Source organism: Melospiza georgiana, chromosome 1 (genome assembly GCF_028018845.1).
Source record: "Melospiza georgiana isolate bMelGeo1 chromosome 1, bMelGeo1.pri, whole genome shotgun sequence".
Lineage (NCBI taxonomy): Eukaryota > Metazoa > Chordata > Aves > Passeriformes > Passerellidae > Melospiza > Melospiza georgiana.
This window is the reverse complement of record NC_080430.1, coordinates 83,587,475-83,613,494: the sequence shown is the minus strand read 5'-3', so window position 1 is coordinate 83,613,494 and position 26,020 is coordinate 83,587,475. Positions and strand designations below refer to the sequence as shown.

Genomic DNA, 26,020 nt, shown 5'->3' with positions numbered 1-26,020 from the left:
GCTGAGGGTGGGGAAAGGCAGATAGACACAATTGTAAGCCATCTATTTTTGCACAGCAACAGGATACCCACAGACATCAGAAGACCACCTTTATTTCCCAAACTGGACAAGCAAGTCTAATCTCAGCCATGTAGGATGAACTTCCTAGTAATTCCCTGCTATGGTGAATACTATAGAAAAAAGTCCCTTGCATACTTTTAAAGACCTCCATATCAAAACTGTTTCTGTTCTTATTTTGTTTGCCTCAGCAAAATGTGACAAAACTCATTCCTTCTTGACTAAATTACTCATGGCCAACTTGAACTATCTGGTTTCCTGTCAACACTGCTCTTCCATTCATACTGCTACATCCTTTTCTAGGTGTACCTGCTGATGGATTTATGGGCAGGTGCTGTCCACACATTCAGGCCTTGTTTTCCTGCACCGCATTTTCAACCCTCTTCTCATCTGCCTTTTAGCAGTCCTTCCTTACCTTCCAACTAATTTCATTAAACCTTGTTCAAGCATTGCACACTAGCACAATTTAAAGTCTCCAAAGAACCTTGTGCAAAAGATCTCAATCACTCTGGGAAGCACCTTTTGGGGTATCATAGGATCATATCTGTCTTTCCATGTAGTTGCATTGGCAACTCCCAACAGGAATGCAGTCTGGATCCCAGTTGGGATCTTTGCTACCATTCTCAATAAGACAAATCATAAACATCTTTAGAGGCTGTAGAACTTCATAAATGAAAAAGAGTCACCTGCCATGAATATCAATAATGGAAAAGGGATTTTAAAATTTCCAATAAGTATCAAACTTCTACAATAGCATTTTGTTTGATTTCTAAGGCAGAGAAATTTGGGATCATTAAATCCATTACGGTGGAAAAAGCCAATTATAAACATAAGATGAACCAAAACACAGCTTCTGGCTGTGAAAAATCATTTATCTAGTTTAGAATACCACCAAATTACTAAATCAGAATCCTGAAGGTGCAAGGATGGAGTGGGCTGACCCTGGCTGAAGACCATTTTCTCATCAAAACTGCTCTATAACTCCCTCCTCAACTGGGCAGGAAAAGAAAATAAAACAAAAGATGCATAACGACAGTCAGACATCACTCACTGATTACCTTCATGGGCAAATAGAAACAACTTAAAGATATTAACTGCATTTATTACCAATCAAGATCAGAGTAGACCTGATTATAGGTTGGGGACAGTGTGGCTGGACAGTGCCCAGGCAGAAAGGGACCTGGGGGTGCTGGTCCACAGCCAGCTGAACATGAGTCAGCAGTGTGTCCTGGTGGCCAAGAAGGCCAAGGAAATCCTGACCTGTAACACGAATAGCGTGGCCAGCAGGAGCAGGGAGATCATCCCTCCCCTGTACTGGGCACTGGTGAGGCCACACCTTGAGGCTGTGTCCAGTTCTGGCCCCTCAGTTTGGGAAGGAAAATGAGACTCTTGAGCACATCCAGAGGAGGGCAACAAGGCCGGTGAGGGCTTGGAACCCAACCCTGTGAGGAACGACTGAGGGAACTGGGGGTGTTTAGCCTGGAGAAAAGGAGACTCAGAGGTGACCTTATCACTCTCTACACCTTCCTGAAAGGTGGCTGTAGTCAGGTGGGGGTTGGTCTCTTTCTTCAGGCAGCAATGGACAGAACAAGAGGACACAATCTCAAGCTGCACTAAGGGAAATATAGGTTGGGTATTAGAAAAAAATTTTTCACAGAAAGGGTGATAAAATACTGCAATTGTCTGCCTGGGGAGGTCATGGAGTCACCGTCCCTGGATGAGTTTAATAAAAGACTGGCTGTGGCACTCGGTGCCATGGTTTAATTAAGGTGTTAGGGATAGGTTGGACTCAATGATCCTGAACGTCTCCTCCAACCTAGTCATTCTGTGAATTCTGTGATTCACAATGAATAGATTCGGTCTACCTGCAGTGGAGACTACATGCAGAAGGAGTGTAATCAGTGAGATTATCAGCGTGATTGACACTTGCAGTGTTGGGACTACAGCACCCTGACAAGTGGCTGCCAGTCTCTGAATCTAGGACCCCATGATGTACAGGGACTCGTGGGGCACAATGCCTAAAGAACAGAAAGGTGTGTCGTGAAAGGGATGTACTGAAATCAATAATACATGCAATTAGAGAAAACCGCAGGCAAGCTTAGGTATTCTAAAGGAAGATCTCCATGGCCAAACACAACACCAGAAAGGTTAAAATTTAGAATGGAAATGCAGAATAAGGAAAGGGAAAATCAATACCTTCTATGAACAAGTAACAGCCAACTATACTGAACTGCGTGAAACAAAATTGCTGTTATAATTTTAATAACCTTGAATTATTTTTTTTTTAATTTTAGTCAGAACAAGAGATATAAAGCTCTGAAGCATCATTGACTTTTAGGAAAAATACATCTTTTGATGTATGGGATCTTTAGCAAAAAAGCAAAATTAATAGCTGATTTTTTTGTAGTCACTGCTCATTCAACACAATCATCCTAAGCTTATGCCACAGTGATTTAAAAAGCTTCATCAAAAGCACTGGTTTAAATGAGCTTATTTTTTTCTCAGATTTGGACTCCAGATAAACAGTATAGAGAATAAAATAAGAGAGGAAGGAGAGAAAAGTTTGGGGTTTTTTTAACAGTTAATGGAATATCTGTACAGAATGCACTAATCCAACACACATTTCCATGGGTCTGGGGCCTGGGGAGAGGCTCAGACAACTTATGATGACAGTCCTTACAGAGTAGCAGCAGTTTATAATCTCACACCTTGTTCCATTGGGTATCTTACAGGATTGAAAAACCAACATCAAGAAGGCACAGAAGACCCCACTTCATGTGGACCAAAGATATATGAATATACACACACGCCTATTTCCACACTCAGAGAGCTTTCCCCTGTAGATAAGCAACTTCCACTGGTCCATGGAATAAAGTTTTCTTGCAGTGCCTTTTATGACTCTGCATTTTGAATCTCATTTTCATCCAAGAAGCAAAGTGGAAAACAAATATATTCCAATGCTAAAGCTAACAGACAAGTGAAGAGACTAGAACTTTGTTTATTCAAAAGCAAAATATATTCAGAAGGTCGGTGTGAATAATAAGTTTAGATGGTTACATTTTTGGCCAACCAAGATGTTTTACTACGCCCCGTATGCTAAGAGGGAAAAAAATACAGTGTTCAAGGACTGCCACAGCTTCAATGTTGACATCTAAGACAGTGTCACTGTTGATCACAGCTTGCAGAGTGCTCTCCTACTGTGCAAACAGTGACTATCACCAACTTTACCACTAGTTCTGCAGTCTTTAAAAGATCGCTCCTGGCATCGGGAGTGAATAATTATTAGAAACATCCCAACACAAAGAGCCACATTGTGTAGCCAAATTTGGGATCACCCCAAGCTTCATGCAATGGCAACTTTTGTCACATTGCCATATGGAACCTGCTTGTTCTCCTGGATGCACACAAGGATTGTGTACTCCAGGACAGTTCTCCTAAAAATTAGGATAGTGTAAGCTATTATAAACCTTGATGCCAGGCAGACCGTCCATCTTGTAACTCCAGTTCTCAGGGACTAGAGAAATAAACATACATCACATTCAGTTTAGCGGGTCTAGAAAGCAGGGGAGTCACACAAGAGCACACTGATATTGGAATTTGGCTAAATACTGTTTATCAACAAAGAACAAAATCCAGTGTGGTGCAACAGAAAAAAGAAAACAGATGTCTCACCTTGCTCCAGCAATAAGCTCTTTTTGTCCTGGGTCAAATGTTAACTGTGAGAAGTCCACAGCATCTTCTGCTTTGAACATGTGTAGCCAAGGGGCAATTTCTAAAAACAATCAAGAAATACAACTTTTACTATAAATGTTATAGGTGTAGTATGTCAGATAGTCACCATTAAATCTGCAGATATTTCGAGTGGGTCTGCAAGTTTTCTCCTTATGTTCCTCTAAGGAAACATAGGAGACTTTCACCACCATGCCATTCAATTTATAATACAGGCCTGTAAAATATATAGGGCAGCCACCTGATACACACTTGAATCAAGTATCCATATTTTGTTCTGAATTGTTTTTCCTCCTTGGGTAAAGCAGAAAACACCACAGTACAACTGCAATTCACTGGGACATACTCAAGTAAAGTTAGATTAAATTTCCATGCATTAAAAACAGCTGAGGTCTAGAGGGTTGGGGTTTTTTAGATAGCTATTTAGTTATTTCTTTTCTTTACAAAAGGATCTCATTAAGTGAAAAGGAATGAGGAAAACAAGCAGGTTTGACTTTTCATCATTTTTCACAATAAAAAGGTTGAGAAATGAGGGATGAAAAAGGAAAAATGTTTGACATTCTTTGAACTTTTTTTTTCACTTTCCTTTCTCAGACTAATTTAGTGCTACATTAAGCAGGGCAGACAAGCATGTGAATTAGTGAAAATCAGCCAAGGGCATTACTTGTATTCAGAATACAGACATGTTCCTACTTTCAAATTTAAGCACATGTAAAGAGTTTCAAATCAAATCTTTAAATATTTTCATTACTAGTTAATCCTTTTTTCATTCATATCACTAACTGGACATTAACAGTTTGGCTAAATAAACACAATATTGTGGAAACAGAGCATAATTATCTTTTATTTTTAATTTTTTAAAATAGACATATAGAATATAGAAAATTTCTGTAGAAATAGAAATGGTAGAAATGGCTCGCTAAAAATAAGTCCAGTTGTACAAAACTCTCATTCTCTAGAATTCTGAAATTTTCAAGACATTGATTGAAGCTGTTTTGTTTTGTTTGTTTGTTTGTTTGTTTTTTTAATGTAGACACAAAGCAGTGGGCTGGAACTTACATGAAAGGTGAAGAGGGCTGAGTATGTACGGCTCAATGGGCTGTGGCCTTATTTGAAGATTACAGGTGAAAAAGAGCCACTTGAAAGGCCAAAATCAAGCTCATGGTCATGACCATTTAGAACATGGAGTCAAAACCAACCCAACCCCCTGAGGGTGCTGCAGAAGTGCAATTGTTGACAATGGTATCATTAGCTGCAGCTCAGGTTAAAAACACTCATTCTAAGCTCGCTTCTTCACTCACGAGTATATTTTTGCTTTTGCAAATGTCTCAGTCAAAATAATCCATGTCTGGTGCCTGTTTCAGGATGATTTGTTCCTAATTTAAAGTTTTAGCACAAGTGGGCTATCCATTCCTAAGGAATGGGCCCAGGAGAAAAATGTTATTCTGAGTCAAAACGTGTTCAGCCATTGCAGACAACCATTAAATGCAGTGTGCAGAAGCTGCATCATCATATACTTTGGAAAAACAGATGGAACTGTGAAATAGAATCACTTGGGTGTCAGAAAAGTAACTTCTGCATTTTTAATGTCAGTACATATTACATCTGGGCAATTTCAGGCTAGCAATGCCAGTTTGTACATGTTCTGCAGTACTTGTAGCTAAATTCACTCTTGATTTCCATCTGCATTGGATGGGTGCTCAAACCAGGATTCAGACACTGGGGTGGAAAGGGGATTTGGCCACATATTAGATAACTGTGATTACAGCTGCCATCAGCCATTACTGCAGATGCTGTGCAGAGAACCCAGCAGGATTCTGAGGGAGGAAAAACACTCATATACATTACAGGCCTGTATATATAGCCTTATACATACTTACTTATCTATTTTTATTTAAATATATATATATGGCTACACAGGCAAGCATAAAAGAGGTGTTTCCTAAACTTTTTGCACTTGATTTTGCAGCTTTAACTTTTCAATCATGCATTTCATATGAAACAACCAATTGTAAAGTTCTAAAACATTAAGAAATTAGGTAGGACATGAAGATGAGGAAATCTAGAGGTAAATCACAAAGAATCTCAGTTACTGGCAAAAGAAGGGAAAAAAAAAATAGAGAACAAAACAAAAAAAACATCCAGACCCACTGTGGAAACATCAGTCTCTGAAAGAGTGACAAGGTAAGCAGCTGAGAATGGAATTACCCCAGCTCTACATTGGTAGGACAAGTGAGAGCCTTGGTCATCTGAAAGAAGAGGAGAGGAGTGGCTCCCCACAGCATGAGAGGCCAGGGACAGCTCAGCACACAGAAATACTGCAGTGCCAGAAGGCCACAGGGAAGACTGAGATTCAAAGCCTCTCAATTCTCTTCCACTTGTCCTGCTGTCTCAGCACGACACAATAAAGCTTCAAGGTACAGCAAGCAGGTGATTGAGACCACTTCCAGGTTTGGAGCAGGGGGCCAGGCAGGGCAAGGCAAGCCCTGGCTAGAGAACAAGAATGAGGACTTGCTAGGAAATCTCTCTGAAATCTGAATCCCCTTCAAAATATAAATTATTTTATCCTGTCTTTGTTGCATTCAGCAGTGCTCTTGCTTGAGGGAATAAGGTCAGGAAGAGCAAATGGCTGCCAGAGCTCTTCTTTTTCAGAAAACACTCTGAAACTGTATCTCTTGTGAGTCACAGTGGCAGCATGTGTCACACAGAAATAAGTATTTATGAGATAAAGCTACAACTTCATGACACTTTTGTAAGGGAAAATGAACAAAAACAGTGCCTGCAAAAATTTTTAAAAAGGCAATACAACCCCATGTACATAGCAAAAATAAAAGCTTATGTAACTAATTAACAGAATAATTATGTTTCCTTTCACCGAAACAGTGAAATCTAGCTGGAAACCCATAGGTGAAACAAGACTTTTTAGTTTTGCTTTGAATTATCTCCTTAGAGTCAAAAAATCATAATTAGCTACTAAAGGCCTCGAATTATTTTTCTTCCAATTAAAATCCTAATGTTAAAGTAGTAAGAAGTAATAATTTAAATTTATTAATGGTTTTCATGCAGATGCAACATGACAAGCTTTACACAATAACACAGCAGTACATTTTGTGTACTACAACAGTAGCATAAATAAATGTGTAAGGCAGTTAAGCTGCCCTGCCAACACATAACCCAACAGTATTGCTTGCTGGTCACAGGTGACAACAGCAACATCCCTACACTTTCCCATCCTAACCCTCCCCTTCCTGACATTCCCCTCCCTCTCCTCTGCCCTGCCTTCATGTGAATTACAGTAAAACACCAAGCTCTTTATTGACTTCTCTCTTACTCCTGATACTGAGAAGACTTATTGAAACACACCTTCAGCCTGGACTTGTCTTTCCTTTAAAACTAAGTAGGCATGTTTGCCAATCTGCAGACATCAGTCTGGGACTCAAAGCTGTCCAGGGGAAACTATGATGGTACACATACAGTCATGACAGCAGGTGATTGCCAACACTCACTGCATCCTTTTGGTACATTCAAGACATATTTACCCTTAGAAAAACAACCAAAAAATTTTTCATTGCTGTTACAGGACTGAAATCTGCAGGACTTGTAACTCGAAAATATTCCCAAGAAAAATAGTTTCCCATGGAACTAAAAGATGGATGTTGAAAAAAAGCCTTTCTGAGAGGGCTACAGCTCTCTTTCACACACTGGGAATCAGATGTTATGGGTTTTCCTGGGGGGTTTGAGCTTTGGGAGGGAGGGTTAATAGCTTCAATTTAATATAAAACAAAGTTTGTCGTGGTCCATAAATCGACAGCAAAGCAAACACACTGGATTCCACCCAGCTCAGAGGAAAGGTCAAGGAATTCTCTTTAAGATGTTTAAAGACAAAGGAAGTTAACAATCAAAGCTGTGCAGTAGGACATTAGATACTCATATTTAAAAAAAATGAAAGACTAGAAACCTGTCTCTGTTTTACTTTAAATTTAGCATCTGCCCAACAGGCCATGACTTGTTTGGTTTACATTGTTCCAAGGACTCCCCAAGGGTGGAACTCTTCAGTTCTTTGCAAATGAAACTGTAAAGTTCCCTCTAACCTAAGTTTCACTCTTCAGTACTTCAAAGTAGAGCTACAGTAAACACTAAAATAAATTGAGAAATTACTTACAAGGAATAGAATGGTATGTTTAGAACCAAATTCAGAGGTGATCTATAATAATAAAACTTTTCAAATAACGAAGTCCAAAGACAATAAGGACCTCCTGTTTTCATTTTAAAATTAACATAGATATTAAAAGTTTCAGTACTGTTTAGAGTGTATGTATGTGACACCTCGTGTCATGGTGTCCTTTTTGAAAATAGTGAACACAATTTAAACATATGCACAGCAGCACCTTCTTGAAGAAACTCTGTTAGCAAAATAACAACGATAGCAATAATAATAGTAATACCACAACAATAATACCACCACAATAACAATACAAAATAACACCATAGTTGAAAATTAGCAGATTTGCAATATTAACAGAAGTCTCTGGGTGGCATCAGTACAACAAACTCACTAATCTTATCAGAAGAAAATAAAAATATATTTCTGCATGCTAAAGCTATTTTACAATTAAATGTATCTAATCTAAGGATGATACAATTACTCCATCTTCCTGAAGCTGTGTGACAATTTTAGCCTTAGAGCTCCTCCTATGATACTCAAGTTACACCACTATCCTCTTCAAAGGCAGCGAGACATGTCAGAAGTCTCCCCAGGGATGTGCCACGCTGACTCCACTGCATCACCCCTGGTGGCATCACCACTGGTGCCCTTGTGACAGTGCCATTAACCCCAGGGGAATCTATTAAGCAAGGTGTCAGGGCTGGCAAGAGGAAATCCACCTGTTCATTCATTCAGCATGTCCAGCCTGGGGGTTTCTTTACAACATTGGTTCTTGGAGGACACAGCTAGGAGCACTTGTAAACGCTCTGCTGTGGCGCTTCAGGACTCCACAGTCTCTATCTTAAAACTAGAACTGAAAAAAACCAAGATTTTCTTCAGCAGTTTCTGTGCACCACTGGTATTGATTCAGTGTGACTGTTCTCATCTTAAAATAATGTTATATTATAAATATATCTGTGAATAATAAATTCAATCAGAACTATTTCTGGTTAACAAGCATTGCTCCATGTTGGGAAAACAGGCAAGAAAGATGGCATAGACAGAGACTGCTGCAGAATATTTTACAATTCACTTTTGCCTATACTTTTTCCTTACACTTCCAGTGACCAGTTTTCCTACCTCTTTCATACTGTATTCCCTCCTCACGGAGATGTATTATACACACCCTTGCTGGTAAGTCATTGACTCACTGCAAATGAAAGGAAAAAAGGTGCTTCACAGCTCAAGTGAAGAAAGGAAATACATGCCAACACTATTCCACAGGTTCCAACTAAAAAGAGGACTCCATCAGGAAAGTTCAGCAAAAGAACAGCTGTATGACTCCTGAAACACAATTCACACCTCCACTTACCAGATAGGAGCTGAAGCCTAGTTTGTTAGAAATATAACTCATTTTTTAGAACTTGTACAAGGCATGTGCCTCTCAGCATTTGTATGCAATGACTCCAATGTTTTAAATACTTTTGATCAATAGGTTTAAAAAAGAAAGTAAATACTGGGTAGAAAGCAACTACAGTTACAAACACGTACCTGACAATATAAGACATCATATACAGGTTTTTTTTTCCCTCAGGTGACTTTCTGAAAATACAGCTGCAAACAAACTTCTGGATTAGGCATCAGGGCTTGTCTGGTTGTCATTGCAATGGAAAGAAACCCATTGCTGCACCTGAACAAACTACTTTGTGCACTCCTCAGGCTGCAGTGCCATGAAGCTCCACCACAACTGTGGTGGTTCTATTTCTGGTACAAAGTCTTTAAACCATACAAATGGAACTTATTCTTTATATACTTGTGAAGTCATGCTTTATTTTTACTTACTTTGAAGCAAATTCCTATTCTAACCTTAGCTTAGCTCTGTTGCAAAACAGGCCAGAGCAGACTTTTCCCAATTAATTTTTGTTGGATGCATTAACCATGAAATCATTAAAAGTGCCATTTCTTTTGAGAAGCAAAGTAAAAAATATGATAAAATAATCATAAACAAAAAAAAACCCTCATCAAACAACTATAATTAACACAGCAAATATTTTTGATTTCTCTTACAGAAAAGATTCATTCTACGGGTTACAGCACTCCAGCAAAAACAATATGCTAAACTATATTCATTACAGAATCTAAGCACAAACATCTGCCCTGCTCTTCTTCCATAAGGCCCATGGTAGAAGCCAAGCACTTGGAAGACAGCAGCTCACTGCAAAGCAGGAAGACCTGCCCATTACAGGCTGCTTTTCCTTTCATTCCAAACATATGCCTTCTACATGCAGAGTTATGTTGGTAGACCTGCTTCCAGGACCATGCACCTCCTCAGCTTTATGACCCTGACTGCTTATTGCAGAATTGTATCCCCAAGGTGTGTGCCTTGCCCATGCTGTGGAGCCTTATTCCACAGGTCTAGAGAAAATCCCACAGGGAGATTCTGCAGAGCGCCCCTTGCCCAGGCTGTACATCCAGAGGTGCTGTGGGATGCAAAGCAAATACAATGACAGCCCTGGGTCAGCAGTCTGGGTATCCATTAATCCTTCCTACATCCTCCTATTGCTGTCCTCCTTTAGCACGCATTGCAGGGGCAGACAAAATAATTATTAATGCATCCTACAATAGCAGAGCTCAAAGGTAGGACCTACACTTCATTTCTGGTTCCAGAGTTGAAGTTAAGTAGAAGGAGAAAGAAAATGCCCAAGTAACACAACATTAAGTACTAGGCACTTATGTACACCACCAGGATGAGTTAGAAGGCACCAGGAAGGTGCTTTTTCTTTAATTTTTCATACACAAAGAGGAAAAACTACTGCATCGAGAACCTTAGTCAAATAAATAAACAAGGAGTAAGCAAGTCTCTAACATTTACACCTCACAGAAAGAGACAAATGTTTTCAGGAAGAAAAAAATACAAATTGAAAAGATAATCCCATCTCAGTGTTCCAGCAAAATTCCTGGTCCACCTGTTACTAGAATGTAGTTGGCATGTCCACTTTTTCATAGATAAGCTACAAATATTCAAATGTCAGGCCTAAGGAGAGCCACAGATGTAAATAAATCTAATGGTCTGTGCTACCAGAAGGCTCTAACAATCTAATTGGAGTACATCAGAAGCAGGCTGGATATAACATATGAGGAGAAGAGCAGTAGTTCAACAACAAAAAGACAGCATTGTCCAGCACCATTTAATGTTTTTCTGTAAAATGAAAGGATTAGGACAGATAGATCTGTTACAGTACTCAGTATTGCATTTTAATGAAAAAGACATTTCATTTGCTATACAGAACTTATTTATACCAGGGCTGTGTACAGAATTAAGAGTATGTGGATGGACATCATAACTGAGACATGAAAGAATATGTTTACATGTTTACTCAAGCCCTTATTTTTAATAGAATTGAAAATTCAAAATATTTCCTATAGAAATGATTAATAAGTTTTAATCTGAAAAACACATTGAAAAATATAGGCATTCTGGTAATTAGTGATTGGACAGTAGGAACTCTATAGTTTCCAAAAAAGGTATCCAGGAAGATATAAGAAAACAAAACATCACTTCTTCCCTCCAGGGAAAAAAAATTGTCTTGGCAGGATTATTTAATGCAATCCAGTCCTCTATAAAGGAAAAGATGAAGTTACAAAGTTGCCCAAAATGATTAAATCAGCAACCACAAACTAAAAGATTCCTCTTTTAATTCTAACCACACTACATTTGGTTCTCCTTTGGAAACATGAAAATATGTCAGATCTCCATCTGCAGTTCAGAGCTCATCTTTGCTTATAGGGAGGGAGGAAGAAAGAAAGAAAGAAAAAAAGAACCAACAAAAAGACAAATCAACCTCAAAACTACAGATCCTTTTCCAGTTGCAGTATTCTGGAGGTCTCTAGATCCCATAAACAAACCAGCTGCCTTCCTTCCACTAAGCAATAAAACTTAATACAGTCCTGAAGCTTGCTTTTCCATACAAAGAGAACTGCAGAAGCCAAGAAATAAATATCTACATCTACCCTTATCTAGAAGCTCTGCTAGCTTCTTGTGCTCCTCTCCATTTTAAATCACTTGTAATAAAACAAATCCCAAGACCATAAACCTCTTGATATTCTCCAGAAAGTTCACCACCTGTTTACTGCGCATTCGTTTTATGAACAGCTATTACAGCTTCAGAACAATTTTGGAGGGCTGTAAGTAATTTATTATTAATGGGGAAAAGACAAAATGAACATACTTGCTACAGTATATGCTTCTTGACTTTGAATGCATGAAACTTGAACTTCTTTCTTAAGCCTAGGGTAAACTTGCTTCCTTTTACCCAAGTACTCACATCTGTCATTGATTCTCTCAGAAGGCACAAAGTGGCTGCCCTGGCCACTTGTGTACTGCTCTCCAGATGCAGTCACAGCAGTTGCCCTGCCCCAGCTCGCTCACCTGCTTGAACAATGCACTCTAACCTTCAAGATCTAAAATCTAGCCTGCATTCCTGTTTTCTCTGCCCTGCCAGAGCTCCCCAGCTAGAAGTACATATTGCTGCATTCTTATGTGTGTACATATGTCTATTACTGGGATAATTAAAGGGAATTTGGGTTCTGACTGTGCCCTCAGGGAAGAGACAGGAACATCTGCTGCAAAGCCTAGTTATTTCTTATTTTTCTGAACAAGAGTTCAGAGTTGTTTATGCTTCATTGTTCAAACACACATATTGCATACAAATACAAGAAAGTGTAAGGCAAAAAAAGACTGAACCCCCACCTAGATGAAAGTGGTTTCAGTGCTTCCAGCACAGTCAAAACCCACTAACTTCACACCTCATCCAGCACAGAGCCCTAATGCTCTTCCCAGGCAGAGCAGCTACTCCTTACATTTACCACCTCTGGTCCCTGTGCTGCTGCTGCCAATCTTCCTCAATGTGATGGAGGGACAGACTGACCATGAAAAACATTTGCCATCCTCAGTCATGCACTCTCTTCAGAGGGGTTTAACCTTTTGCATTTTAACACTTGCATGCTGGCTTTGACAGCCAGCCAAAGAATTCATTTTGAAGGAAATCATGTTCTATAGTTATGGGAAATTATTATTTAGTCTCAAGATGGAGTTTTCTAAAGAAATCTGCTCAATTTCAATACATGTACTGTTGGGAGCAGAAACAAAATACAGACTGCCCTTAGACAGTTATGCACTTTTACTTTTGTTGGAAATATCTATGCTTCAATTTTTGCTTCTTTTGCTAGAACTGACCATTCTGCAATGATGCATTCCTACTTATGTTGGCATATGAACTTAATAAACCTTTTTATTTACATTGTTTCAGCAAAATAAAATTTCCTGATCCTATCAATTCTGCCCAAGACTGTAGCTCAAAAAATTAAGGTCAGATGATATTTCATGAAGAAATACAAAACCTAACAAAATAAGACATATTATAAAGACAAAGGGTATAGAGAACAAAGCCTGACACTGATCTTTTTAAGAGTTTGGAGCCAGGACTTCAAAGAGCAATATATTCCCCACCTCCTCCACTCTCGCACCACAAAAATAAAAGGATGCCCCAAAGCCAAAAAAAGAAAACAACATGCAAGAAATAAAAGAATGAATCAAAACACTACAGTCAACACTTCCCTTTGTAGAACTTACTTTTGTTCTAAAAGACACTGCTAAACTCCAGGGGTTTGTCACTATTAACAACTACTTTAGTAGGTTTATTGTAGAGCTGGTTGTAAACCAGTCAGGTCCTAACTCTCAGAAATAGTAGAAAATAGCTATAAATCCATCAAACCAAAATCTGAAGTGAGCACTGGAAATGGAAAGACAAGCTTAGGACAAGTCGAAGTTTTTTCCAACCTGAAAATGACAAGTTGTCATGTAACAAGTAAGTATCTACCACATTCAGCCACACACAATCAGCTGCTACCCAGTGTCCCGAAGTCTTGTCAACAGCAGACAAGCACTGCCACAGAAGGAAGACAGGGAAGAAAGCATGTGGAAAAAAAAAAAAAACAATCAACGCTTTGAAGAAACACTGACTGTGGTTCTCTATTTCCACCCAAGTTATCAAAAAACAAAATGTATCTTAGTAAGGTTATTGGTAAGGCTCTGGTTATTTAAGAAATTAGGAAGAAAACCAAAACATTACTTAATGTTTTTCCTCCCAACCTCTTAAAATTCTTGAAACCTTAGAGCTTGAAGCAAGGCCAAAGGACAGGCCAGGGTTTCCCCAGTCTCTCAGCCAAAGTGATAGACAGCAGAGGGTGACATTCAGTGACAGGCAGTAAGGGCAGCAGGTGCCATCAAGTGACAGCAATACAGGCCCCATAAACACTGCGCAGGATCTGGAAGGGAAGAGCACTGGGATGAGTCTTTCCAGTAACTCTGCCATTACAAAGTATGAAAACAAAGTTGCCCAGGATCAGATGGGCCAGTAACTGCCATTGTTGACATCTTTTCTGACCTAACAGTCTAAGTTACTCAGAATTATAGATTGATTTGGGCTGGAAAATATCAATAAGATCATCGAGTCCAGCTGTTAACCCAGCACTGCCAAGTTCACCACTGAACCAATTCCCCAGGTGCCACATCTCCACTGAATACATCCAGATTTGGTGATTCTGCCACCTCCCTGGGCAGCCTGGCTCAATGCACAACAATGCTTTCAATGAAAAAGATTTTCCTAATATCCAGTATTCCCTGACACAACTTGAGGCCGCTTCCTCCTGTCCCACCACTTGTTACTTTGGAGAAGAGACCAATCCACACCTTGCTAGCGCCTCCTATCAGGCAGTTGTAGTGCATGATGAGGTCACCTCTGAGCCCCCTTTTCTCCAGTCCTTTCTTATGAAAAAATTGAAATTCTATCTGGTGGGGAAAAAGGCAAAACAGAAAAAAGAAATCAGAGCAATATTGTGCTCCCTCTTCCTCTAAGCACACATACAAAAAAATTGACAGAACTTCATCTGCATACCAGCTCTATTTCTTGATTGCTGATCTGTTTATTTAACATATCCCAGTTTGGATGATTTACAACGTTTTAGCAAAAATACAGCTCTTTTGAAGAAGAAAAAAAAAAAGAACAAAAATTCCAGATTTTAAGTCCATCTGCCCACTTTGTACAGAAAGTCGAATGCGGCAGGAGCCTCTCACTCATCTTGCTCTTTGTTAACAACCAGAGAACTGTACATGCCCTAAAGAGTCACATTAGGGCAATAAGGAACAAATCAGCCATGGAAAGGCTCATAGGACATGTCTGCACAGCTCACTAGTCGTTGTAGCCACTGATAATTCTATATTATCAAAATTTATGAAAATTATTAGCATTCCATGAAGGTCCAGCAGCTCACTGGGATGCCAAAATAATTTTGAATTGATGCTTGCTTTAAAAAATGATCACTTTCAGAGGGGAAAAAAAAGTAGCTGAATGCAAGTCCTTTGCTTAGAGAATTCATCCCCTGACATTCTTTCATTTTTATGTGAATGGGCATCAATGACACTGGGTGATTCAGGGAAATATAGGAGGATAGAACCTTCAGTCTCCAGAGATATTTTTTAATTAACAGTAAAGAGTTGAAGGTTGCTGCTCCATACCAGAAGCTTAATCACCTGTACAAAAGTAAAAGCAAACCTGATTCAATACAAAAAAATAGAGAACTGGTAAAGGAATTATTTTCCTCTTTAAGAGGGACTGGTTCTTGGCAAGGTAGTGCAAACCATCTTGTAGTCCTATCATCTAGACAAACCAAAGTTGCAACATCTAGCAATCAATGCTTCTTCACTGATGAATCATCTTCATTTAAAGAAAAAACCCAAAAGACAATACAGAATGGAAAGCAATACACCTTAATCCCAATGCAGATTCTGGCAGATCATCTTTGAAATGTTATATATGAAAAATTGGGAAAAAACAAGAAAAAACTAAGCAGCTTAGTAGACTACTATTAGTTTAAAAGAAAACTTCCAACAGGATTAGAAGAAAGAGAAGAGTACAAACAAAATCAAGTTCATATGCCATTTATCCTCCTTCATCCAGCCCACATATTATTTCCTCCTGGCACATGTTGAGTGCATGCACAAACCACAGGATAAAATGAGCAGAGCAATGTACTGAGTCTATATTACTTAGACAAACATCAACTAAGGGAATTCTGTGGTGGTCAGACAATAAGGTTAAGAAAATATATTTCTTAGGATTCTCTAACCAAGGAATCAAAAATAACTACACTATTTTTCTTTTCTGGTTAACCTCAAGTTGAAATGAAGGGTTTAAGTTCATTTCTTATGGATTGAGACATGCTATTTTTGAGCATGTTTATTCAACAGATAACTTTGTTATGGCACAGTATGTATTTAAATTATCCATAAATATAGCTTCTAAAATTATGTAAATTGATGTTTTTTTGTTGAGACAGCACAACTTTAAATTCTGATTATTTTAAGGTAGCCTAGAAGAATGAGACTTGCCCGAGAGCAAATGATCTCTGCTGTTCTCCCAGTATCAATTAAGTCAAGTTCATAACTGCATTTTATTTCTTATAGAAAAGCCCAACTTTATGCAGGTAAGCTGCGGGACAATTAATACCTAAAATTTCACACCTGAAAGTGTGTTTGGGTCAATTTTTTTTCCAGCTCACTCACACACTTCTAAGCAGTTGTGATGGCCCCTTCAGTTCTACCTCATGGATTGGGTCCATCTACAGAGCAAGTCTTCAGCTGAGTTTGGAAAGGTCTGGTGTTTCAAAGTTCAGAAAAAGTGTGTGTCAGGGGAAACAAGCTGCCACTGTAACTACTTCTATCCTTTTTGTTGATTGCTTTTATTTTTGGCTTTGTTTTGTTGAGTTTTTATATGATTTAATAAAAGGTCAGGTCCACAGAGAGCTACCACAAAGGTTCTGTAGAGCAGGTGGACTATGAAATGCTGAAAATATTTAGACAAACATAACACCACTAAACTGTTTTGCTTTGGGTTTTTTTGCTTAAGAATAGTTCAACCTTTATAAAGCATTGTTGTTTCCCATAGAGCAAATGTGGTTTTTACAGCCTTTTTTAACTGTTCAAGTTAAACACTATCCTATAATTCCTTCACTATAATAGGAGAATGTTTTTTTTCCAAGTAGCTGACCATCAGTAAACCCTAATACACTTACAGAGCTAACATTTCTTATCTATATGCAAACAAAAAGTATATCTAAATAAAATAAAATTTAATACTAATAAAATTTCTAAGACCATCTTTAATGAGGAGCTTATTTAAGCCCTTTTTCTGCCCTAACTCTTGAGATACCTCAAGCATAATTTCCTTTTTTTTTCACATTGTAAGCATTTGAAAAGGTGTGCAAAGATCAAGGATTTCACAGTGAGTTTCTGTGTATCCATTCTGTGATCTGCGCCCTCTTTCCTTTCACCCAGTTCTAAGTCATATTTGATTTATAATCACAGAATCACAGAAATTCTAGGTTGGAAGAGACCTTTAAGATCATCGAGTCCAACCCGTGTTCTAACACCTCAACTAGATCATGGCACCAAGTGCCACATCCAGTCTTTTTTTAAACTCTTTGAGGGATGATGACTCCACCACCTCCCTGGGTAGATGATTCCAGTATTTGACCACTCCTTCTGTAAAATACTTCCTCCTTAATTCTAGCCTGTATCTCCCTTGGCACAGCTTGAGACTGTGTCCTCTTGTTCTGTCTGTTGTTGCCCGGAGAAAGAGACCGACCCCCAGCTCACCACAGCTACCCTTTAGGAAGTTGTAGAGAGTGATGAGGTCACCCCTGAGTCTCCTTTCCTCCAGGCTGAACAACCCCAGCTCCCTCAGTCGTTCTTCATATGGCTTGTGCTCCAAGCCCCTCACCAGCCTCGTTGCCCTCCTCTGGACACGCTCAAGCGTCTCAACGTCCCTCCTAAAGTGAGGGGCCCAGAACTGGACCAATACTGCAGGTGAGGCCTCACCAGTGCTGAGTACAGGGGAAGAATGACCTCTCTGTTCCTGCTGGCCACACCATTCCTGATGCTGGCCAGGATGGCATTGGCCCTCTTGGCCACCTGGGCACACTGCTGGCTCATGCTCAGCCGACTGTCAACCAGCACCCCCAGGTCCCTTTCCACCTGGGCACTATCCAGCCATTCCGTCCCCAGCTTATATCGCTGCAAGCCCTTGACTCCAACTACTGGAATTAGTTAGTGTAGCTGATGAATTCCCAGCATATGAAGACAGATTTTTTTTTTTACTTTTTTTTTTTACTTTTTCTTTAAGCCTGCATTTCAACAGATTAGCACATTTTTTCCACTTCTAGATGCAGAATCCTCCTTAGAGAGAGAGAGAGGAAGGAACTTCAAAGAGGGACCATGCACCGTCAGTCAGTTTCACCACATGAAACACTCAACTGCTCACTCCTGGGCTGATCCTGTCAATCCAATACTTTGAGGTCTATTTTATATAAATCTGTTTTCTGTGATAATTCCTAACAACTTTAAATAATTAGAAATAGAAATTTTCAGCTTCCAAGGAAGACACAAAGCATCTTATTCTAGTTTAAGAAAGCTCTATGATAAGAAATTTTAGAGCTGCTAACATTTTCTGATCTATTGTAGCCCTTCTTAGAGATTCTGGGAGAGCAAAAAAGTGCATTTTTCAGTCCTAATATTAATTATGCAGATAAACAACATGGTTGTTACAACATGGTTATTAATACTGTGTATGAGAGACAAAATGAAATCTTTGAGATCATGCCAAAAATCCTTTCAAAGTGTGTGCATCTCCTGCTACTGCATCTTCTTTTTCCTCTAACAAAGTACTTGAGCAAAAGTTCTCAACTGGTTCTCAACTGGGTGAAACTCTTGCCATTTCCTATCAGAAGATATATCACAGTCTTCAACTAAAACTATCAAGCTGGAAAAATCAGTGCTAGAAATAGTATACGCATCTCTACACAAGGTAGCCTGACAGAATCATCACCTAAGTGAGCAATTTTTGATGAGCAGTGGGAAAGAAAGCAAGCTCTTTCAGGAGATATACTCTCATTTCATATTTCACTGTGACAACTCCTGGGGACTATTTTGTCTTTTTATTAGGTTTTTTTTGCAGCTGTTCACCCATACACTACACCAGACTCTCACTCCATTAGTTTTATTTAATAGTTTATACTTCATCTACCTTACCTCTCAAAGGAAGACAAATCAAATAAGTACACTGCTACTTTGGCATACCAGAAACTACAAAAAAAGAGTGCTTTGATCAGTTATAAGTAAAATAAAAGTGTTGACATCTCTGTAAAGTTAGCACTGAGTTTACAAGCTCTAAAGCACTTTCCACTCAATAGCATTCAGCCTTGGTTGATGATCAGCATCAACCACAGTATTTCAGTACTACAGCCACAGAGAATTTAGCTCTGGTGGATCTAACACTGCTACAAGATGACTTTACAGACCAGGGCATTAATGCAGCACTCAATGGGATTTTAACTGTAATAAATTGATTTCTCAACTTGATGTTGATCTAGCAGCACTAATGACATCAATAGATACAGACAGCATTTTCCTATAGGCATTCATAAAGTCAGCAAATGCCTCAGGAAGACCATGGATATCAGTAAGGCTGGTTGAAACTTGCCAACTCATTCAGAGAGTGGCTTTTCACACACATCTCTCTCCTTACATTCTCATATCCCAATTAAGCCATTCCTAACATACAGATTCAAAGATAAGGCACTTTTTCCTGGGGTCTCAAAACTTCTCTTTTCCACTAACTGGCCATCCTGTAACTGCAAATCAAATGCTGTGTGCCCACACCAACTAGTTTACCCAGCTATCACATGCTGTATACTGCACTGCAAATGTGTTTCTACATGTACTTTTCAAGAGTTATTAAGGACTCCCAGAAGATCATTGTGTGAAGTATGAACTACTGCTTGTTAGAATATTTTTCAAGAGATGTTGGTTCATAAAGGCTAAGGTATGTCATGGATATGTACTAATTAATGGTATTTTTACCATAAAGGTCAAGAGGGACCCTGGCATTCAAAATCTTTCCAGATCTCATTTTAAAGATCTGACCATTAATGTTGCTATATAATTATGTTTCCCACATATATTTACAGTAAAAATAAATTGGGTTTTTTTCAGTAAACTTGAACTGTGACACTGTCTTTGGCTATATCAAAAAGTGCAACTGGAACAATATGACCTCTATTCCCAAAAAGCCTTAGCATAATGACTTAGAACTGGAAGGACATCACTAAAAATTAAATATGACAGAGAACAAGAGAGGTCTAGAAGGCAGGATCTGCCTAAATTCAAGAAACCCTCCTAAATATTGGCTGAATTAGATTCATAAAATGACACATTTTTAATCAACTCCTAGAACTTAGCACTGCTAATAAGTGTCAATTATTTTCTTTTACAGTTGCATATACAAAAACCAAAAAGTACATGCAGTGATCTCTTGGTTTGTGAAATTAAGAAGCTAAGTACCAGAATTTTAACTGTTCTACTTTAATTACTTTAATTTAGAGTATTGTGTATGCGTGTTCTGATAAAAAATAGCATTTTAAACTAAATTATACCACAATATGAATGCTAAGGAAACCAGGTACTTCATCAGAATAACTCACACTATTTAGCCCATCAATAAAAGAGTGATAAAGGTCCCTCCTTCACAATACCCTGGTGGTTTGCTGTTCTGAGGTACAGAGTTCATTCTCCAGCACATTGAAAAACAGGACAGCTGGTACCATTACTATTATTAAACCATTAAAGTGCCAGAACAAAATAGTTTCTGGAAAAAACACAACATTATTTTCTCAAAGTTTATGAAAAGAATGGAAACAAATCTTTTTCCAATTAAAATTCAATAAATTCTAATTCATTGAAATAAAAAACTTACACATGTGCTTTCTTAAAAAAACAGGAGGAATGCAGTGTGTAACATAATACATCTTAATCCCTGCATCCTCATAACTAGAAACTATTTGGAACTCCCTCTAAGTTGTGACAGTAATGGAAAATTCTCAATTCAAATAAACAAAAAAAAAAAAAAAAAAAAAGATAAGTTATAACTGCCTCAGGTTTTTACAGAAAACATCCTCCAAGTATTCTTTGCTTTGTTCAGACTGTTCTAAGCCTTCCACCCCAATACTCAAGATGACAACCACATGTATGAAGAGGCTGCCCTGGTGAAAGAAGGAACTCATGTAGCTCCAATGCAAAAAGGGCTGTATCAGGCATAAGCAGGGACAAGGAGGAATTTAGAAAGACCACATGGGCATGCAGGGATTACATCCGGTTACACAAAGTTCAGTGGGAGTTACCATTTGCATGGAATGTCAAGGACAACAGGAACAGCTTCTACTGCTCCAATAGTAATGGAAGTTTGAACAGGGATGAAAGGGTGAACAGGGAAAAAATCCAACTTGGGCAGATCCAACCTAGTGGCAGCAGAAATGGATGATGCTGAGGGACTCAATACCTCCACTAAGACATCAAAGAAGGCATCTGTCGTTTAGCAAGAACTATCATTTGGAGAGTAAATGTTTAATACCCCTTACTCCACCTGAGCCACCAACAAGTAGAACAACACAAGGGTTGATCCTGGGACCCATCCTGTTTAACACCTTAGTGAAGAAGGGGAGGCAATTGAACACAGTCCTTCATGAAATTAAGGGCACACATGTAGAATTGTGCACTTGGAAAGGAATAACTCCATGTAACAGTACAGGCTGGTTTTAATCGCAAAGGAAAATTAGCCACCCACCTTTAAGCAACACATTCAGCTACAAACACTGAATAAAATTTGAAAGCTTAGTTGTGTTTAATTTATACAGAATACAGCCCAGACTTTTATGCAACAGCACTGAATGCACCTTTTTTCCCATGTCATTCTACATTAAAAGCAGAGGTTTCCATGAAGTGATTACACAATACTTAGCCTACTTCTGGAAAAGATTTTTGGCATTTACATCTTACCTTTGTATGCAATAATTGGGTGCTCAGCTCTGTGGCAGTGGGTATCTTCTGTTGTTGTTGACTCCAGTATTCCTAACACCCCAAGTCCTGCCAAGAGCAGTGTGAGGAAGCAGCTTCCTCTCATGGTGGTCATGCTGTCCTCCACAGCAGTCACTTCTTTTAACTGTCTACTCTTCTTGCATTCATGTGGGAAAAGCACCTGGAGAATTCAAATAGATTTATTTAAGAACAAGAGCAAACCATAGGAAAAAATAGACAATTCTTGAAGTTTAAAACAAAACAACATTGCTTCCTTTTTGTGCAGCATCTGACTACTCAAAATTATACTGTCAGCTGCTCCTCTAATCACTTCACAAACCTATCATCAGTTACCCAATTTAGGAAAATTGATCACCCAGCAGGATTAAAAAAAAAATCAATGTTCATTACCCCCTCTCTTTTATTTTGTAACATGAGGGGAAAAGAATGTTCTTCAACATTTTTTATTTTATCCTCTTAAATAGAGCAAACATACTTAAATCTCTCTTCCCTTCACTTGGATCCACTGCTTCTTGCCTTGCTTTCCTCAGAGATGAAGGAGTACTTTGACTTCTTGCAAGTACAAGGTAGAAGAGGAATTGTTACCTAACGTTGAATGACTACTTTGAGAGAACAACAGCCCTAGAGCATGTATTTTTTGCCTATCTGTAGAGTTTGTATGGAACAGCACAGAAAGGGGTAGGACAAGATTCACCTCAATGCTCTGGCACACACTTTTGCTTTACAGCAATGAGGGTCACTACTTCTGACACTGGCTTAGTCCCAATCCATTTCCTGACTGATGACAAGGCTGTGAATTGCAGACTCAAATGATGAAGACCCCTTTCTAGGAAAATTTAGGTATCAATGAACAATGTAATGGTTTTCGTTCTGAATCAGAAAAAAGTTGAAGTTCAAGTCCCTGGTTTTTTGAAACATCCAATAACCACACCCTTACACAAGTAATAGAATATGTACAGTGTCATTATAATTTTAGATCCAACCCAGTTCCTTTCATTTCCTCACTAAAAATGTGCCAAGCAGTTACAACCTAATCATACAACCCAAAAGGAACCTTCACCACTAGCAGCTTTAGTGAGTCACACAGGCTTGCGTGCTGATGACATGCAGAAATGAGACATGGCTGCCTTTCATGAGGGAAGACCAGAGATTTAAGACAGCTCCATAAAGGCAGAAATGTCACTCTGCTAATTAATGGAGACATTCAGGAAAAGAAAATCAGCAATTTTGAGTTCTAGTATGCTTGATCTCACTGAATTGTAGTGTGCTGTTTAATAAGGTGGAAACTTTCTATTTGCGTAAAATAAACATCCTAAATGCATAAAACAAAGGGCTGTAATGAAAAAACACTCCACAATAACAGTGGTATGCTCTAAAAGCTACATTCAGATGGCAGAATGGATAGTAAACACTGGTCCCTAACATTACAGACTTCATAAGACTAACTGCACTTCTCTTACCACCTTATTTTGCTGCCTTTAGTATCTTTCCCACCTAGACATGGACACTTGTAATCCTCATTGATTTAAACTAAAATAAATAGATCAAAGGCATAATACATCTGAGCAGTAAATTTAACAGTCAATTTTAGCTTCTTTGCTAAACTTTCTTAAGTTACTGGAAAAAAAGGAGGAGAAGCTATGAGGCAGTTAGATTCACATCCTTACCTTCCTAAGTAGTGTCTTATGATGTCATTTACCAATAAGAACCTGGCCCTACAAATTGTCTATGGCTTACAACAGGCAGTATCTGGTCATAGAAATTCTGGATACTAATGTATATAGTGCATAAAGCACTTGTTCCAATGTTTTATAGTTCATTTTCTGCAAGATTGACATTTATATGCATGATGTACTATTCTTACACAAATTCAAGTAGTTTATGTGGGTTGTAGTGTTCCTATTCCTAACTTAAAGATCATACAAATACACTACTAACAGCTACTTCTAATTCAGATTTCTGTAAGATTATGTTTGTACATTTAGGAAGCAAAATGAAGGCCTGATACCTTCATAAGGTCTCAAAAAAATGTTTTTCTCGCACGTACCCCAAGACCTAGGAATACAGTTATTCCATGTTAAAAAAAAAAAAAAAAAAAAAAAAAAAAACAGCAAAAATTTATTTCTTTTAATTTTGAAAGTCTCAAAATTAAAAGAAATAATATTAAAAAAAATAAAATAAATACTCATAAATGTGTGACTATAATGGAAAATAATTAAACAAGAATAAAATGAAACATTAGCACTGAAATCTCAGCCTTCTTTGTCTCTTTGGCTGCAAATGAAGCCCATGGTCTTTATGTAACCAGGCTTCCATATGCCAGCCAAGTTTCAAAAAAACCTACTCTACTCAGCAAACACAGCAAAAAGATAATCCTGTTTCTCCAGAAAGAAAGAAAATTACCAGCACCCTTCATCCAAATATTAAATATGCACATAGGTACGGAAGGCCTGGTTTCCATTACAAAAAGGTTACTTAATTTCATGGGAGTAGTAAGGACTAAGATGTAAATGTTAACAGGTCTGATATCTTGTACCCTGCAGGTATCAAGAGGACTTCTCCCACCTGTGCCCTGTGAGCAAAACTCAGTAGCAGTAACAAAGATTCCTTCACAACACCACCTCTCCTTGGCCTCTAAATCCAAACAGCATTCTCTTTCACAACAGACTACTTACATGCCATAGGTGGGCTCTGACACAGTTGTTTGCATGTTATAGTCATGCTGTGGAAGAATTTTGGGGTCAAAGACTTTTTTCCTCACTACCTGAACCCTTCCTCTCACTGCATGTATCTCACATGGCAAAAACTGAGACAGGGAACACTCTCATTTAGAATATCCAAAAACAAGGAGAAAGGAGGAGGAAAAAAGAAAGGTGTGAATACACTTCTGACCATATATCTCAGAAAAACAGAGTAACAGCCTAAACTACTCTCTACCTCAACCTCTAGCTGTTTACGTGTATTGCACTATTTTATTAATTTAAGTCTATGATTTTTGATGTATTAATTTAAACACATTAATGTAGGGAACTGTGAGGAGAAGCTTACTTGCAACAACTCAGAGGAGAACCTTCAGAGGCCCTAACTGACAGAAGAACAGTAAATCAAAGCAGTAGATAGAAACCTTATCACAAGTTCTTTAAGTTTCTACCCTTTCACAACACTAGTGTATGTACAGAAGGAGAAAGGAGTCTGGAAACTGCACCTAATACACTGCTAGCGTGAAAAATAAAAAATGTATTTTTTAAAGATCCACAAACAAAACAAGGAAAACCAACCAACCAAAACCCTTCCCCAAAGAACCCAAAAACCCATACAACCCCAACCCCCAGAAAAAATACAATTAAACCCCCTACAAAGAAACATACACCTTCAACACACACCCATAGCATGAAGCGATGAACAGAAACCTTAGAAAAGACTTCAAAACTGAATCTTTTCCCACAGAACTTGCACTGGCTGGATTGCTCCCTTCTGTTCATCCTCGAGCCAGGAGCACTGCAGCAGCTCCATTGCGGCCCGAGACAGCAGCTGTGAGAGTGAGCCTGTGGAACACAGACCTGAGACACTGCAACAAGTCAGAAGGCTTGAAGCAGACAAAATAATCTTTCCTGAAATCATCCCTCTCCTTACTGAAAGTGCAGCTCTCATGCCAAGAAGGGATAGGTAGCCTGAAGCAATATGACAAGACAAGACAAAGTCAAGACAACCCTAAACATGAAAAGATTCAGCCAGTTTCCTTGACTTCTGTATAATTTCCATATGTAAATCTCTCTCAACAATGACAATAATGGTCAGGTCAAAACTCTTCAAAACATATATCCAAATAGTGACAATGACCAGCTTTTTAACTACTGCCAAATATTTGCACATTGACCTGTCATTTGCATAACTTTTTTTATCAGAGATCCTTATTCAGACTTTCAACAAATTGCATTTTACAAGTTTGCAAAACAATCTGAAGATGCAAAATGAAAAAGAAAGCAGAATAAGCAATGCTATAAGATGCAATTTATTTCAATATATTATTTTATTCCTGTATGTAAAGTCTTGTGCACTTACTCTATCCCTCATTCCCTTTCTTTTGATCCAGCTTGCCTAGA

The 26,020-nt window shown here is 38.5% G+C and overlaps 1 protein-coding gene across 4 annotated transcripts in view; it reads right to left on the bottom strand.

Annotated features, from left to right (window-relative positions):
- SEMA5A (semaphorin 5A) overlaps window positions 1-26,020 on the bottom strand; it is a 314,285-nt gene that overhangs the window by 193,323 nt on the left and 94,942 nt on the right. For all 4 annotated transcript variants that reach the window (XM_058024733.1, XM_058024748.1, XM_058024741.1 and 1 more), the window contains 2 exons: window positions 21,879-22,077; window positions 3,730-3,829 (listed from right to left, as the gene is read on the bottom strand). In XM_058024733.1, coding sequence (XP_057880716.1) covers window positions 3,730-3,829; window positions 21,879-22,011 — 233 coding nt within the window. In that variant the 5' untranslated portion in view covers window positions 22,012-22,077. The remainder of the gene's footprint in view (window positions 1-3,729; window positions 3,830-21,878; window positions 22,078-26,020) is intronic.